We start from the raw sequence: 17,227 nt of genomic DNA, 5'->3' as shown, positions 1-17,227 counted from the left end.
CATCCGATGAAGTGAGCTGTAGCTCATGAAAGCTTATGCTCAAATACATTTGTTAGTCTCTAAGGTGCCACAAGTCCTCCTTTTCTTTTTGTTCCTGGGTTAATGGTTCTGTGGTTCCCCACCCCACCCCCCGCTCTCCTGCTGGTAATAGCTCACCTTAAATGATCACTCTCGTTACAGTGTGTATGGTAACATCCATTGTTTCATGTTCTCTGTGTATATAAATCTCCCCACTGTATTTTCCACTAAATGCATCCGATGAAGTGAACTGTAGCTCACGAAAGCTTACGCTCAAATAAATTTGTTAGTCTCTAAGGTGCCACAAGTCCTCCTTTTCTTTTTTCAGAATCCCATGACTCCAGGATCTGGAGCTTCAAGAAAACCACCAAACATAGAGATATTATTGTGAGAGCGGGTGACGCTGCACACCAGTGTGGAATGGGCACTATCATGTTGGCTATGGGACAGGGTGGCTGGGGGTCACACGTTAGTTCTACCCTCTGCCAGCCTGGACTGGCCTCACCCCTTGGAGGCGGCCCTTTGCTTGCCTGGGGGAGGGGGAGCTGCTTCTGCTCACAATGGGCGGGGCCTATTCAAGGGCAACTGACCATTTTTTTTCAACGCTTTCAAACTTTATTTTTTAAAAAAAAAAACAAAAAAACCAAAACAAAAGAGGAAACTCCCTAAAAATGGTGACAAAGCCCCGAAATCGCCAAATAAAAGCTGTATGAGCCCACTCGGCGGGGCGGGGCTGCAAGAACCGCTTCCGGGTCAGGGCCTGCGTCGCGGCGGGGTGAGGGGCGTGGCCTTCCCGCAGAAGGGGCGGAGCCGAAGCGGCCATTTTGTGCGGAGTGTGCAAGGCGGCGGCGCCGGCGGCAGCAGCAGCAGCAGCAGGAAGACGCTCCCCGCTCGCCCCTCAGCCCAGCAAGATGCTCTCGGCCCGCGTGGCTGCCGCCCTCGCCCGCTCGCTGCCCCGCCAGGCCGGCCTGGTGAGACCGCGGCGGCGCCCGCCGCTGCCGCCATCTTGGAGTCCGGGCTTGGGGTGACATTGAGAGGGGCCCGCCCGGAGCCGGACCCCACCTCCGGCTGGGTGCTGCGCGGGGCCCGGCCCGGGTCCCTAGGGCGGGAGGAGACGCGCGGGGGGTCTGGGAGGGCAAGCGCGGGCCTGAGCTCCGGGTTGGGGTAGCCCTGGCCCCCTCCCAGCCCGGAGCAGGCGTCTTGGGGTCCCGGGGGGGGGTGCAGGGATCTCTGAGGCGACTCGGCCCCAGGCCGTGACCCTGGCGAAGGTGAGTGAGGAGCGGTGGTGGGGGCTTCCCAGTCTTAGCGGCCCGGCATTTGCTTGGGCTAACCCTGTGGCTTAGACAAGCCTTCGGGAAGCCGTAGTGCTGCTTTCTGTCTGGTGCAGTCTGCCTTTGTAGCACCAGCTTTTTTGTTGTCGTCTTTTACCCAAACCCCATGTTAATTGATCTCCCGTGTGAGGGTGAGAACTTCAGGAGGACACGCTGTGCTTAAATGGATTACGGTTTTAAAAAAAAAAAATCGCAGTTCCTGATGCTGCTCTTTTTAAAATCCTTAATTAAAAAAAAAAATAAAAAATCAAACTGTCTTGTGGCTTAAAACCCATTATAGCAAAGAAGAAAGTCATTAAACTCAAAGTGCCGTGGGTGATCACCTTGCTTAAAGCAAAAAGAAAAGGAGGACTTGTGGCACCTTAGAGACTAACAAATTTATTAGAGCATAAGCTTTCGTGAGCTACAGCTCACTTCATCGGATGCATCTGTAGCTGTAGCTCACGAAAGCTTATGCTCTAATAAATTTGTTAGTCTCTAAGGTGCCACAAGTCCTCCTTTTCTTTTTGCGAATACAGACTAACATGGCTGCTACTCTGAAACTTTGCTTAAAGCAGTTCTGGAAGATGCTCATGCACTACAGCGATGAGGACAGCATAGAATCTGAATGGAAGAGGCATTAAGTAAACTAAAAATTAGGAACTCTTTACTAGCTACGTTTAATTATACTAATCTTGGGCCTGATCCTTCAAACTGTGTAGGAGGCCTTCTGTGGAAGTCAGTGGGGTTCTGCATGGGGTATCCCCAAGAAGCAAAAATTGGTGGCATTAGGGAATTGGGTTTATGAAACTTATGAATTTGAGGCATTAGGTATTGGGTTTCTGTCTGGAAATTTTTGTACATGCAGATGGCTTTCAAGGTGGTGGTGTCCTTTAAAACATTGTTTCTCTTGCATGTTTTTACATAGTCACCAGAAACCCAAAAGAAATTACTGACTCTTTAAACAAAATGCTTTTTGTTGTTAGGTTTCCAGAAATGCCCTGGGTGCAACATTTGTTGCTACAAGGAACATCCATGCCTCCAAAACTAGTCTTCAAAAAGTTGGTGAGTCCAATGAAACTTCTTAACATAAGATACATGCTGTTCATGCAAATGTACAGGTTCAAATTTGCTAACCAAATGGCAGTATTCACAGCAGATAGAAAGATGACCTTGCGATGTGAGTTCTACGTTTCAGTTTATAACAGTGTCTCTCAGCTCCTTGTTTTGTGGAGATTTATTTATATCAAACCATCTTTTAGAAGTTTCATAGATATTAAGCTGTTCCTTAGTTATTTTGTTTGAATGACTTGGTCAGTTGTCAATGATACGCGCAAACTAGAGAGAATGGCATAGTAGTCTTAAGCATCAGCTCTAGTTTACTTAGACTACCTGGAACTAAAGTTTGAATTTAGCGTTTCTAAAAGAGAGAAAGGGAGTACCATGCAGAAGAGTTTTAAAGTCTTAAACCCCAGGTTCCTCTTGGTTCAGTATTAGTGCTAAACTCATGGCTTTCTCAAGTGTTTGGGTTTGACCCTGTGTCCTTGGTCATAGTTTTCCTGTCCCTCCACCAGTATGCTTTCTCTATTTGGCTATGTTTTTCAGTGCTGCTGTAGACCGCTAGTCAAGTGGTTTAATACCTTTCAGGATGAATGACGTATTTTTTTTATAAAATGTCTTAACGCCGTGGGCCTAGTTTGTCTACTCTGTTGGTACAAGGTCCCCCCCACCTTGTCCCCTGACCTCCCAGAGCACTTCCTGTGTAGTGCTGTGGGGGAGGGAGGGGCAGCGGGGGCTAGTCTTGTGGGCCAGGAGCTCAGGGGCCAGACAGGACAGTCCTGTGGGCTGTAGTTTGCACACACCTGATCTAGTCTGTTTTAGTTTTTTTTTCCCCTTGCTTTGCAATAATGAAAATAAACTGTTCAGTTTCTTCAGTTGTACTTCCATATGCTAATGCAACACACTACTACAGTCTGAGTTGTGAATTTTAGGGGAATGTTCACTTAAACTATCTGCTTTTTATGGGAACACTTCTCTGGGCTTTTTTGGAAAACCTTGTTTTTGCATTTATAGAATTTTAATATTTACCCAGTCCAGGTGAATGCTATAGTAGTCTAGCCACAGTGGAACTAGGCTTGGATCCTGCAACTGGATTAGCCCAGGTGCTCCCAACCAGCTTCTAACCCCTCAGGAAGTCCAAATCTAATGCTTTCATTCTTTTTAGAGAATTAAGTGGTCGCATCTTAATACATTTCAGCCAGCATCACTCATGAATTCATCATGCTGCCTGACAGAGGCACTGTGCTGTTATGGTGACAGCAAATTCCAATTTAGATATGGGAGCAGATAGGGCTACCATTGGCTGTTCTCCCCAGCAAGCTGTAGTTCTAAAGAACAGTTGTGCCTAAGATCTTGCGTTGTGCCAGGTTTAACTTGTAATTTCTTGAATTAACACTCCTAAATTCATACAACTGTTTCAACAAGATACTGTTCTAGTTTAAAATTATTCGTTATTACCAGGCACTGCTGAGGTATCCTCTATTCTTGAGGAACGTATTCTGGGAGCTGACACCTCTGTTGAGCTGGAAGAGACTGGGCGTGTGCTATCCATTGGTGATGGTATTGCCCGTGTATATGGCCTAAGGAATGTTCAAGCAGAAGAAATGGTGGAGTTCTCTTCTGGACTGAAGGTAAACTTGATACATCTAAAACTTTGTTTCAGTCTGAGTGTTCCTCGTGATGCTAAAAGTGTCATTGGAACTTCTGAGATTTTACTTGATAGCATACTATGTGCTGAAGCACTTATCCTCTGCTTCATATGGGAGTGCAGGGAATACTTCGAGTAACATTTGTTGCGGAGACCAGAGTTTAAATTGGAATCTGAACAATAATGTCATGGTTTTAGAGTGTTGGTATTTAGTTTCCCTCCGATGTATCACGGTCTTGCTGTTTTATTTCTTCGCATTTTCACTTATCCGGTAAGTCTTAAGATAGAAACTAAACAGAACAGGTGAACTTCAGACCCTCACAAGGAGGGCTTCCCTAGTATCAGGGAATGTTTTTTAGTTCAGTGAAGGAACTTTAACACGTCTAATTACAGTGCACAGTAATTAGCTGGATTCCTTATTCAGGAGTCGGCATTCCATTATGAACAAAGTAGTGAGATGAACATATTTGTTTTAATCCTCACAACACCTGTGAATGCTTGGTTAGTAACTTAAGAGTGACTTTTGTTTTCCATATGACTTGTCTCCAAAATAATGGGAGGGGGCTTGAACTTGATACTAGAAATCTATGGCTACTCTGTTTCAGGAAGTGAGATGGTTTTTAATCTAACTAGACATTAGATTGCCAAAACTAGTACAGTGAAGGAGCTTTAATTTAAAGATGACTTGGAAAACACTTTTCCTGGGAAGTGTATGTGCTCTAAAACTTTTTAAAGGGGGCATTGTTTAGCCCTTTGAACTGATGTTTCAGTTGTCATAGTGCTGAAATATTTACCTTGAGGGAAATTATTTATTAGTACGGTCTTTTCTCAGAGACTGTCACTTTTTTTGCTATTCTTAAGCCAGAATTGCTTGTCTTAAGATCATAAGAATGGTCATGCTGGGTCAGACCAGTGCTCCAGTGATGCATCCCCTTTTGTCAAGTCCAAGATTTTGGCAATTGGAGGTTTAGAAGCAGTCAGAGCATGGGGTTGCATCCCTGACCATCTTGGCTAATAACCATTATGGACCTATCCTCCATGAACTTATCTAATTTTTTTTTTTTAACCCACTTGTACTTTTGGCCTTTACAATATCCCCCACAAGGAGCTCCCAGGTTGACTGTGGGTTGTGTGAAGAAGCACCTTGTTTTTTTCTTAACCTGCTGCCTATTTCATGAGGTGACTTTTTTGGTTTTTGTGTTGTGAAGGGGTAAATAACACTTTCTCCACGCATCCATGATTTCATAGACTTCTATCATATCCTGCCTTAGTTGCCCTTTTCTAAGCTGAACTGTCCCATTCTCTTTAATCTTTCCTCTTTTATAGGAGTTGTCCTGTATTCTAATTTTGTTGCCCTTCTCTGTATCTTTTCCAAATCTAATATCTTTTTAGAGGTCCAGTGACAAGAATGGATTTATGTAATAGCATTATATTTTCTGTCTTAGTCCTTATCCCTTTCCTAATGGTTCCTAACATTTAGCTTTGACTGCTGCTGCACATTGATCAAATGTTTTCAGAGAACTATCCACGATGACTCTAAGATTTTTCCTCTGTGGTAAGAGCTAACTTAGACCCCATAATTTTATATGTATAGTTGTGGTTTTCCAATATGCCTAACTTTGCATTGTCATAGTGTCTTGTCATTAATTTAAAACATGCCTTTAGAGGTCCCTTTCCTTCTAGAACCAGCTTGACTATAGATGCACATCCTCAGTCTACCTGTTGTGGCAACTTTATCTATGGAAAACTCAAATGTGTTTAAGCCTGTTATCATTCAGAATACCTTCATTTTTTGTAATTCTTAGTTCTTGCAACAGTTTAACCAGATATTGACTGAATTCCTGGCTGCATCATGTTGTTCCATAATGGCATCACCTCTGTTTTAGGGTATGTCCCTGAACTTGGAACCGGACAATGTTGGTGTTGTCGTGTTTGGTAATGACAGACTGATTAAGGAAGGGGACGTTGTGAAGAGGACTGGTGCCATTGTGGATGTTCCAGTTGGTGATGAGCTCTTGGGCCGTGTCGTAGATGCGCTGGGTAATGCCATTGATGGAAAGGTAAATATGGCAAACAAATTTTGCTGTATCTTAGATTATACAGTGACAAATGCTTTGTGAATAGCTACAAAATCTTTCTTTGCTTTCAAGGGTCCACTTGGTTCGAAGATACGTAGGAGAGTTGGTCTAAAGGCTCCTGGGATCATTCCCAGGATCTCTGTGCGTGAGCCCATGCAAACTGGCATCAAGGCTGTGGATAGTTTAGTACCCATTGGCCGTGGCCAGCGTGAATTGATCATTGGTGACAGACAGACTGGGTAAGCAATCTGTGTCTTCTGAAGCTTACTGTCTAATGTCTAAGCTGCTAAGGAGCTGTTCCTTTATGGAAGTAAAGGGGTGACTATACAAAGCTAATCTGTACATTTGGAGGGAAGAAAACAAAGTAACTTGGACAAATTAGCCCATCTGAGTTCTCACTTTCTACTACTTTGCAGCAAAACTTCAATTGCTATTGACACAATCATCAACCAGAAACGATTTAATGATGGAACTGATGAGAAAAAGAAACTGTACTGTATATATGTCGCAATTGGTCAGAAGAGATCTACTGTTGCTCAGCTGGTGAAGAGGCTTACTGATGCAGGTAAAGAGTTGGAGAAAACACTAGAATTCTTTAAATTCTTTCCAGTACAGCTTTTACACTAATAACTTGATTAACGCAAATGTTAAATGTCATGGGAGTGCACAAATCTCCCCAAGAGCAAACTGTCTGTTGAATCTCTGATGCACAAGAAAAGAACCAGCTTGATTTCAAATCCCAAATTGTGTTTTGCAGTACTTTCAGTTGGCAGAAAAAGCACATTCTGTTCTTTCCATGCTTGCCTCAGTAACTTCCAATTTGCAAGTGCTCCTGTCTGGGTGGCTTTTCAGAGTAGAACTACGCTATTGATTTTAATGTCTAGCCAGCCCTTCTCTTTGGCAGTAGGCTGGTAACTACCTGACAAATGCTGTGCATTGTACACACTTCTTAAATAGATAGATGAATGTCAAATAACCTGTGTCTATACTTCATGTGTAGATGAGTTCGCACAAAATAGGGCATTTTAAGAGGGGTGAGGCTGAAGGAAAGACCTTAGTTGTAGTCTCATGGTTAGTAACTACAAATGTTGTAGGTTGGTGGTTCTCAAAGCTGGTCCGCTGCTTGTTCAGCGAAAGCCGCGGCAGGCCAGACAGGTTTGTTTACCTGCTGCTTCCGCAGGTTTGGCTGATCACGGTGCCTGCTGGCCGCAGTTCACCGCTCCAGGCCAATGGGGGCTGCAGGAAGCAGCGCAGGCCAAAGGACGTGCTGGCCGCCCTTCCTGCAGCCCCCATTGGCCTGGAGCGGTGAACCGTGGCCAGTGTGCGCTGCAATCGGCTGAGCCTTCAGACGCAGCAGTAAACAAACCGGTCCAGCTCACCAGTGGCTTTCCCTGAACAAGCGGCGGACCGGCTTTGAGAACCACTGCTCTAGGTCAAAAAGAAGGTTCTCCTTTGCTTACCTCTATTTTGAATTCAATAGTCTTTCACTGCTATTTGAAAATACCCAACGCTGATCATGGAGGTGTACTGTTTTGCTTCATGGGCAAGTGGTGTCAACTTCTGGCAGGGGGGAAAAGATTGAACTCTGCTGTGCTACGTTATCACTCTAATGTGCTGTAATCCCATGGAGCAAAGGGCAGTGATATAACTTTGCAGAAGCTGAGAAATTGTTGCCTGGGAGTCACCTGAAGGAGCCCTTAAGCTTATGCATACTTAAGCAGATAATGTAATACTATAGCAGCAGCTTCATTTCAATTTAAACTATAAATCTATCTCGTTAGAGGGAGACCAAAGCAGTGACTGAATTAGTGACAAGATTTCATAGCTATTATAACAGGTTTCTATGAGATTTTATTTTCCCCTATCCAGGGGAAAAATGTTTGGTATTTTTACAAGATGTAAGCCAAAGATTGTTTTGCTTACTCTTCTATGCATCTTAATTTGAGATTGGCAATTTGACTAAATCTTACAGTACATGTAAACGTTTATCAGATGCGGTTCTTAAAGAAATCTATCCTGATAGAAATTTTTCTGCAGCAAATTCCCTAACTGGGGAGTCAGTAACTGAGTTGTCCTTGTATTTGCCAAACAATTACTGGTCTAGTAATATGACCTCGGACGTCCATTTTTATGTCTAACAGGGGTATGTAATCTAAGAGAAAGTCTAAAGAGGTTTTTAAACAAAATAACACTTATCAATAACTGTCTCAAACTCTTTTCAGATGCTATGAAGTACACTATCGTGGTTTCTGCAACAGCATCAGATGCTGCTCCTCTTCAGTATCTGGCTCCTTATTCTGGTTGCTCCATGGGGGAGTATTTCCGAGATAATGGAAAACATGCTCTGATCATTTATGATGACTTATCCAAACAGGTAAAATGAAATATTCCTTGTTTCAAGAAACTGACATAGCTTTGGAAACTTAACACTGGAATTTAAATAGACGTATGATTTAGACTTGTCGTCAGAAATTTGCTACTTTTTCTAAAGCCTTTTTCTTTTTATACAGGCTGTTGCCTACCGTCAGATGTCTCTGCTGCTGAGACGTCCACCTGGTCGTGAGGCCTACCCTGGTGATGTGTTTTACCTACACTCTCGTCTCTTGGAGAGAGCAGCCAAAATGAATGACTCCTTTGGAGGTGGCTCCCTGACTGCCCTTCCTGTCATTGAGACTCAGGCTGGTGATGTGTCAGCCTACATTCCAACTAATGTAATCTCCATCACTGATGGACAGGTAGGATTTAAGAATCTATTCCTTGTGTGCTGGTGTAATTGAGTGACCTGATAAGTAATCAGCTATGCACTTTAATAGTAAGTCTGTTAGTATCTAGGTAGAAACTCCAGAAATCTCTTTTCAGATCTTCTTGGAAACTGAACTGTTCTACAAAGGCATCCGTCCAGCCATCAATGTCGGGCTGTCTGTTTCCCGTGTGGGTTCTGCTGCCCAGACCAGAGCCATGAAGCAGGTGAGCATAAAATAACTTAAACATTATCAGAACACTTGCTGCTTAAAAACAAGGACCTCTAGGTCTGTCCTATACTCATTTTCACTTCCTTTTGCTAGTGTTTAAGATCGTAACACACAAAGTAACTGCACACTTAAACTGACATCACTGTTATTTACATAAAGCCAGTTTTAAATAACTGTAAACTCCCAAAGACTGACTACAAGAAACCAGCCTCCGCATTCTGTTTTTGTAAATATTGGTGGAGTTATAGAAATCCTCCCCCCCCCCAATTTAGACATGATGAAATCAAACAGAAGTATCAAACTATTGTCTCTGATTCCAAACCTGAAGGTATTTCTGATCAGACTTGTGGTAATCAGTGTTTATCACCTTCATATTTTGATCAAACAAACTTTAGCTTTAATATAAATTGCAAAATTGTTCTCCACTTACAAGTTTAGTTCAGGATGCAACACAGCTCCACTACCTGAACTTCTGCTTGCCTTCTCTCTGTTCTTGACAATCTGATTTTTTTTTTTTTTTTCCTTCTCGTCCTTGCACCATTGTGGTGCTCTTTTATGCTTAAAAGTGAATTTAATACTCATCATATGGACCTGAAATGAACCCATGTTGCTCTGATAGCTTTCTAAGGAAAATAAGTTCGAGGATTTTAGCCACTTCCAAAATAGAGAATAAAACCAAACCCAATGATCTTTCTTGTATTTTAGGTGGCCGGTACCATGAAGCTAGAATTGGCTCAGTATCGTGAAGTAGCTGCTTTTGCTCAATTTGGATCTGATCTGGATGCTGCTACTCAACAGCTGCTGAATCGTGGTGTGCGTCTGACTGAGCTTCTCAAACAAGGACAGTATTGTGAGTTCTGTCTTTTTATCCAGCACTTAACTAGCTGGGGAAGAAACAAGTCTGGGTCCATAGCAAGGTCAGACTGGCTGCAGCCAATGGGAAACACTTCAGTCCTTTTGGGTGATTTCTGGTTCTGATATGGTGTTGCTAGGCCACTAGAACTTTCTGACTGCTGATCATCAGGTCAACTTCTGTTAGTACAGCTACAATAACATAAAGCTGAGTAGTTGTGAACAAGTTGTGTGCAGAATGCAGTCTTCATTATTTTTGAATCATCTTGACACATATACAGTGAGCTTTCCAGGGACTCCTGCACAACTCTGAGCTATGTTCTGAGGCCAGAAATACAGGTTGGCTAACGCTTTACCCTCTTCTGTGCAGCCCCCATGGCTATTGAGGAACAGGTTGCGGTCATCTATGCTGGTGTAAGAGGTTACTTGGACAAACTGGAGCCCAGCAAAATCACCAAATTTGAGAGTGCTTTCCTAGCCCACGTTCTGAGCCAGCAACAGACCCTTTTAGCCACAATCAGGTATGTGTCTCTTCAGTGTTCCCACTTTTATTTTAAAGGTGATGTATGCATAAATACTCCAAACACAGACTAAGATTCTTATTGGTATGTAACAGTGAAGTCTTGAGCATTGAAATTGGATGTTTAAATTGTGTAAGTAGTTACTGTTAAAACGTATTCCTTCCTTCCTTCTCTAATTGAAGGATAGCAATGGAGGGCACATGACCTGGTCTCTCAAACTTACCTGAAGCATATTGGATTATCTTGAAGTGAAGGTCACTGGCAACACTTGGAACCTCGTTTAACCTAGCTACTGAACTTTGTGCCGGAAGTGTACTTTCCTTCTCACCACAACTGAAGTCTTACTGATGTTTCCACAAAATAGTATATTAACTTTAGCCATACACTCTAAAGTACAACTTGATGCATTACCCTTGCATTCCTGTTCACTCACTTGCTAGCCTGCCAAAGACTTCCCACTTAATAGATAGCAAGATTCTAGACAACATTGGTGGTGGGGTTTTTTGTCAAGGGGGATAGGTTAGGGAATGATCTATTATTGGGTCTGAAGTGTAATTTGTGCCTGTCTTTTTCTCTAACAGGACTGATGGGAAGATCTCTGAACAAACAGATGCCAAGCTGAAAGATGTAGTCACAAACTTCCTGGCTACATTTGAAGCATAAATGCTTAACTGTTCTAACATGCCACACCGTTTGTCACTGATAATTCTAGGGCTCTAACTCCATTCTTCAGACGTTTGTGTGACTTGACTGTACAGATATCTCATTGAGAATAAAAGATCCCATGTAAAAAAAAGCTCTGGACATTCAGTATAAACTGACACCTTTCTTTCCAGGTATTCTAGGTGTGTATACATAAACTACAAAAACAACACAAATTTAAAATTTTAACTGATAAACTCCCTGAAACTTTCCCAACTCATTGAAGTGCTGTTTATAATTTTGGAAAGCGTGTGGAAAATACAAGGCTCAAACTTTGTCACACTACTCAAATCAAATTTTGCTTAATGTAAAAGTATTTGTCCAGGGATGGCATTGAGACTCTAAAGTCTTAAAAGCTAAAGTCTGGGTCCTTTCTGGCTCACTTATCAATAGGAATAGATTCTGTAGCTGAAATGAACAGCTCAGATACATGGTGGGCTGGTAGCAGGTGCCCAGATCATAATAACCAGTACAATAAATCACTTAAATCACATTCTCCTATAGCTGTACTGGCCCTGCAGCATAAAATATCTGCTCAATGCATGTATTTGGAACCTGGTGAAGCGTGCATTGAGTTAAGACTGTCTAGGAATCTTGAGTATGGGGCTGTCTCCTGATCACAATCCCACTTTACAATCCTCCCTTCTTCCCCCTAGTAACCAAGAGCTTGTATAAATGGAGTTTGTAGCAAGTCATGAACTTGAATTGAGGCTGAGATTTCTATCCACATCCCTACCTAACACTTTTTGGGACACTTCTTAGAACAAAGGGTTTCTGAATATGTTCAATTCCCTAAGGTAGAAAACTCAAGAGGGGTAAAGGACCATTCTAAAACTCATGCATATGAAAGGCCCAGGTACTCCTTGCCCCCATAACACTAATTTCAGTTGCGGAGGGGGAACTAGCTATTTGGTGAGAGCAGGGGGCTATTTAGTAATTTTCACTGTCTCTTAAGGGAACTGAGTTTACTGTAAACTTGCTATTTCATTCTTAGTTGCTTTCAGCTCTGGCACTAGCAGTTTCTACTGCTTGAGGTACAATCCACACAGCATGTGCCAGTAGCCTGTTGCAGCTTTCAAATCTGTATATCCCACTTTTCTAAGAGTTGCTGTTTGAATCATGTGAAAACTAACAGCAAGCTGTGGAAGCAAACAGTAATCACCGATATGTTCTTAAGGCTGCTATACCTGTCTTGTTGCACTATATACACTTGGAGTTCTGTGCACAATGAAGAAACGTCCTCCCACAGGTTATTTGCTTTCCAGCCAAAAATGGTTTTGGTGGGGAAGCTAAGAGAATCTGCCCCAGTGCTTGTTCACCCACCACCCTGGCAGCGTGGGTAAGTCAAGTTTGGTGTGGCAATGCCCTGGCTGCCCAGGGCAGTTAGTCCTGGCTGGGAGGGGGTGGGGGAATTCCTCCCCTGCATGGAGTATCTGGGTCAGATCACCCCCCCATAGAAACTCCCCTGGCTGCAGGAAGCTCTGCATTGTGGGGTGGGGGCCTGATGGGGTCTGAGGCTCCACAGAGAGGTTTGGGTTGGGTTGGGGAGGTCTAGGTACACAGGGGTTAGGACAGATGGGCAGCAGCTCAGTGGACTCCCCCCCCACTTGCCTCATTGCTCCTCAGCCACAAGGAGCAGGGTCACTATAGGGAGCTGTTCCCCATATCTGCCCAACCCCTATGCATCCAGGGCCTACCCAGCTGCACTCAAACCCCCCCATCCCAAGTCCCCCTCTCCCAGCCCCCAGGCTCCCATCTGACCTACCCCCCCACCACATGCACATTGAGCCCTAGTTACCTTTACCTGGACTTTGCTGTGGAGTCCCATTTCCCCTGCATCCTTCTCCCTATTACTTGTGTGCCGTCCCTCCCTCCCCACCGCCCGAAGCTCCTGTGCATCCAGATCTCCACTGTTCCCAGACCCTGCACTGACCTGCTTGAACCTATATTGTGCCACCCAGTACCCTGGTACTCCCTGGGGGAATTCTGCACCAAAAAATTAAAAATTCTGCACATTTTATTTGTCAAACACCACCCTATAAATTACACCACTTATCAAATATTTTAGTAAATTTATTTCAAAATATTTGAGTAAATAACCCTCAATGCTTTTCTCCAGGCATTGGTTCTGGATCACTGAGCAGCCTTCAGCTTTAATTTTACAGTGGTATTTTAAGTGCCTAAATAGGCAGATAAATATGCAGACATCTAGTGGAATTTACAATAACCACCTTATCTGCTTGTGTGTACACCTGCTTCTGGAGGTGCTTAGTGTAACTTAAATATGTTATGTAAAGTTGCTAAGTAACAGCAGTCCAACTCTCGCTAATATGTGATTGATTGTGGAGCAAATTGCAGTAGAAGCAATCGGTGTCCTCTTTTTTTTTTTTTCCCATCCATCTGTGGAATGAATTTTATGTGCGCTGTCTTGAGGTAATGTGTGGATGTGCACCACCAGTAGAAACAAAAAACCCTATATAATGTATATATTTATAATAAAGTTACCATCGGGATAATTACTTCAGCCAGGACAGGTTAGGCATTTTAGAACTCACTATTCAGAATTAAATTTAAGCCTAAGAGAAATAAAAATTATGAAAGGCATAGACCAGTCAAAAAACTAAAGGAGTACTTGTAGCTGCTACTCCGAAACCTGTCAAAAAAACTAAACGTATGTTGAAAAGTGTCAAGTAACAACAATAATATGAACTTGTGTTGGGAGGTGAGCGTGAAAGACAATGTGTGGCTGAGACTGCTGCATGCTGCCCTTTTAAGGAGATCTGCACTTAGCAGTCGGTAGCCTGCTTGTTTAGATGTAGCAGCTGTCAGCAAGCTCCCTCCCTCCTGAGTCCTGTCCTGTCCCCCTCTCCTGCTCTGTGGAGATGGGGTAGAGCGGTGGAGGGAGGGGGACACCCTGAAATCAGTGCCCCCTTCTCCATTCCCTCCCACCCGCTCTGTACAGCAAGCAGGAGGCTCCGGGGAGCAGCTGGCCAGAGGCTCCCAAGGCTGAGGGCAGGAGCAGCCTGGCAGAGGGGAGAGGGACACCTGAAGTGCAAGGCACTTGATAGCCTGTTGAGTGGCTGCCTGGCCACACAGGTTAGTGGGAACTTAGGAAGCAATACTCTATCCATAAAATCATTACATAAAATTACCACCTGTTTATAATAGGATGGATATAATGAACAATGCTCTCAAACCAGCTTATCAATATGTAACTTTCAGATATACTGTGCTTTCCTTGCCTGTGATAAAAATGTATGGGTCAGCTATCAGTACTATCTTAGTCCATATTCTTCAAACTCTGGGAAAAATATAACTTACCTGATTTTGAGAGGTATTTATTTATTTAGGAATTTAATTTGTGGTGTTGAAATAAATCATCCGACAAAAGAACCCTATTACAGTTAAGATAAAACTACAGACTTCAGCATGTGCATGAATGAAATAGCTATCTTTATTTACCAAAAAAAAAAAAAAAAAAAAATTTAAAAGCACTGAGCTCTGAAGTTCCTCGGGGTCTGCTGGGTCCAATATTCTCAAGAATTTGCTCCATAATATTCAGCTGCTTCATCCTTTTGCAGGGCTAAAATAGCACCACTGGTGCTGATTCATTGTCAAAGTTCTGTGTGGAGCAATACTCCACTATCTAAGCATGCTGGGATTCACAGCTGAAAGATCTCACAAGTGGGAAGATGACTATTTAGGGTGGTGAAGTAGTAACACAAACTACTAGGATTCCATAGTTGACAGCGAAAATGGACTATATTGTATGTTAGCACAATATGCATGTTTAGTCCATTGCAGGAAAATGCATTGGCACTGAATATTCCATAGGTCCTCGCTACGCAGCAAGTGTCAATATCTGCCATATGTAGCACTTGTCTTCAGAGTGTTTCACAAACATTAATCAATATGATATTCCTGAAAGACAAGTAGGTAATAATCCCCTTTTATACTGAAGTGTCTGAGGCTCATTTTAATTGAACAGATTTGCCCAAGTGCTAGGGTTAGGGTGTTCCTAGCTCCCAGATCTGTTCTCAGACTGCCAGACTTTTCAGTTTCCACATTCTACAGGGACTAGATGCAGAGCAAGTAAGTATAATATTTTTGTAACTGTAGGGTCTGTAGTTGTGACAGGATTTATTGACGTTTTTTCATTAGGAGCATTGGGGTATGTTGAGCTGTGTGCATATTGTATATACAGTCTGGTGCACTGGTTCTCAACCTATTTACTATTGTGGGCCACATATGCAGCTCTCTGTTACATGGGCTGCATCCACACACATATATATATACACACACACACTACTTGTATGGCCTTGAGGACGTTACATGGGCTGCAGCTGTGTGCTGATTGGGCTGTGGGTTGAGAACCACTGGTCTGGTGTATAGTAAGATTGGGGGCTAAGGTAAGAGTTCGACAGCCTCTTAAATTCTAATGTCTACCATTGGTATGCCTCTGGACAAGTGTAAATTCTGTTTCCTCGTGATGATGGAGAACACCCCATATAAAGTAGGTACTAAGAGACATACAAAAAATGTAAGTTAGGACTTCCGAAAGGTTAGCTGGAAAGTGAAGTGACATGCTTTGACCACAGGATGGTGCTAGATGATTAACAATGCTGTTATCATGGAGTACTTTACCTGGATAAACTGTTAGAACACAATGTGGTGACAGCTTTGATTCATAGGGTGTTCATGCTCTCTCTGGATACTGGTATATAATCTTGAGCACCTATTGCAAAAGGGGTGCTAGCAGACCACAAAAAATAAGGAACACTTCTGAGAGGTTATCCATGAAGCCCTGTACAAGTATTAAACAAGATTCAACCCTGGAAATCAAATACTGCTGAAGAGCAAACTGTTTTTTATCTCTGCAGTGGACTCAAGATTCCTGCAATGTGGTGAAATCTAGAAGTGCCCTAGAGAAGACTGCCAGACCCTCCCCAGCTGTGTAAGACCTTGGACGCTGTCCAACTACCACTCTGAAAGGGGTAGTAACTGCTGTCAATAAGGTTGCAAAGCCATTTCCATTACAAACTCCTGTTTTCAGCACAGTTCTCAAGAACAAAGTATAAATGTCCTCAGCAAATGCACTGTTTGCTCAATGGTGTCATCTTGGTTACAATTGAGCAGCTTTGTTTCAGTAAAGGGGAAGATAAATAGGCCTTCAGCCCTCCTCTGTGTGAACATGCATTCATTGTCCCACGGGGGTTTATCTCAGACTTGGTTGACATATTTTTATGAGCCCCTTGTTAAAGTATTGGCAGCACATCACGGCCGAGTTCAAGTGACAGGGACAAGAGGAACTGGCAGGAATAGATCAGCTGAACACAATGCAATGACTCTAACCTCATGAAAATTTGATAATGGCTTTGATTCACTGATGACCAACCAAGCATCATGTGCCTTCTCCCTTCCTTGTAGGGGAGAACTGATTTCTGAAATACGCAGCTAGAATTTCATATAGTTGCTGATGACAGGTGAATTAGTCCTCAAACTTACTGTAGTTGCACAACAGAGCACACCTTACCCATCACTGCCTACAAGCTTGTTCAGTTTGGCTAATTTCATTCCGCCTGCTGAAATTCCCCTGCCGTTCCAAAGGGCAGTTGTGATCTTCAGTTTCTGTCCTTGACTGTGTGCTGTGGGTAAACAGCTGTCATGTTCCACTTGAGAGGTGGCTGCATCTCACTAGTGGGTGAAGTGATTCTCAGCTGTGAATGGCATGCTCTACATCTGCTATTTTTATTAAACCTAGTTAACTGTGCTCTTTCTGGAGTTAGTGTCCTAAAAAAGGATTGCATGGCAATTCAAAGCTCTGTATCTTAAAAGAAGCTTTGCTTTCCTCAGTTTCTCCATATGGAACTGCCCTTGGACCATACTGGAAACCCAGGTACCTATGGTTATCAATTCCCCCAATGCTGAGGCATTCGTGTCCTCTCTCAAGGTTAGGGATTGAAAGAATGACTGGAAATTTATTGGAGAAGAAGTGGAGATCTCAGCACAGTCAACACTATAGAGAGGAATGAGCAAAAGTGACACATCATAGACACAAGATCCAGAG

At 43.1% G+C, this 17,227-nt stretch overlaps 1 protein-coding gene and 1 long non-coding RNA gene across 2 annotated transcripts; both read left to right on the top strand.

The window, feature by feature from the left end:
• Positions 1 to 714: 714 nt before the first annotated feature.
• ATP5F1A (ATP synthase F1 subunit alpha) lies at positions 715 to 11,254 on the top strand. Its single transcript, XM_038403020.2, has 12 exons — positions 715 to 989; positions 2,315 to 2,393; positions 3,849 to 4,018; positions 5,922 to 6,095; positions 6,186 to 6,352; positions 6,530 to 6,678; positions 8,336 to 8,487; positions 8,624 to 8,848; positions 8,973 to 9,080; positions 9,791 to 9,935; positions 10,308 to 10,458; positions 11,040 to 11,254. Exons 1-12 carry the CDS (start codon positions 930 to 932, stop codon positions 11,119 to 11,121), a joined length of 1,662 nt encoding a protein of 553 aa, XP_038258948.1. The 5' UTR covers positions 715 to 929; the 3' UTR covers positions 11,122 to 11,254.
• A 3,846-nt stretch (positions 11,255 to 15,100) lies between these two features.
• On the top strand, positions 15,101 to 16,930 carry LOC122460199. Its single transcript, XR_006281333.1, has 2 exons — positions 15,101 to 15,252; positions 16,041 to 16,930. It is a non-coding gene; the product is annotated as an uncharacterized LOC122460199 (long non-coding RNA).
• The last annotated feature ends 297 nt before the right edge of the window (positions 16,931 to 17,227 follow it).

This window comes from Dermochelys coriacea, chromosome 5 (assembly GCF_009764565.3).
Source record: "Dermochelys coriacea isolate rDerCor1 chromosome 5, rDerCor1.pri.v4, whole genome shotgun sequence".
In the NCBI taxonomy this organism is placed as follows: domain Eukaryota; kingdom Metazoa; phylum Chordata; order Testudines; family Dermochelyidae; genus Dermochelys; species Dermochelys coriacea.
This window is presented reverse-complemented; position numbering and strand designations above follow the sequence as displayed.

Bases quoted from the DNA above. Each gene is read 5' to 3' on its own strand.
- ATP5F1A (XM_038403020.2), top strand. From the start codon at position 930: ATGCTCTCGGCCCGCGTGGCTGCCGCCCTCGCCCGCTCGCTGCCCCGC. The intron at 4,019-5,921 runs GTAAACTTGATA...CCTCTGTTTTAG, and splicing joins AGTTCTCTTCTGGACTGAAG to GGTATGTCCCTGAACTTGGA. The intron at 6,096-6,185 runs GTAAATATGGCA...TTTGCTTTCAAG, and splicing joins GTAATGCCATTGATGGAAAG to GGTCCACTTGGTTCGAAGAT.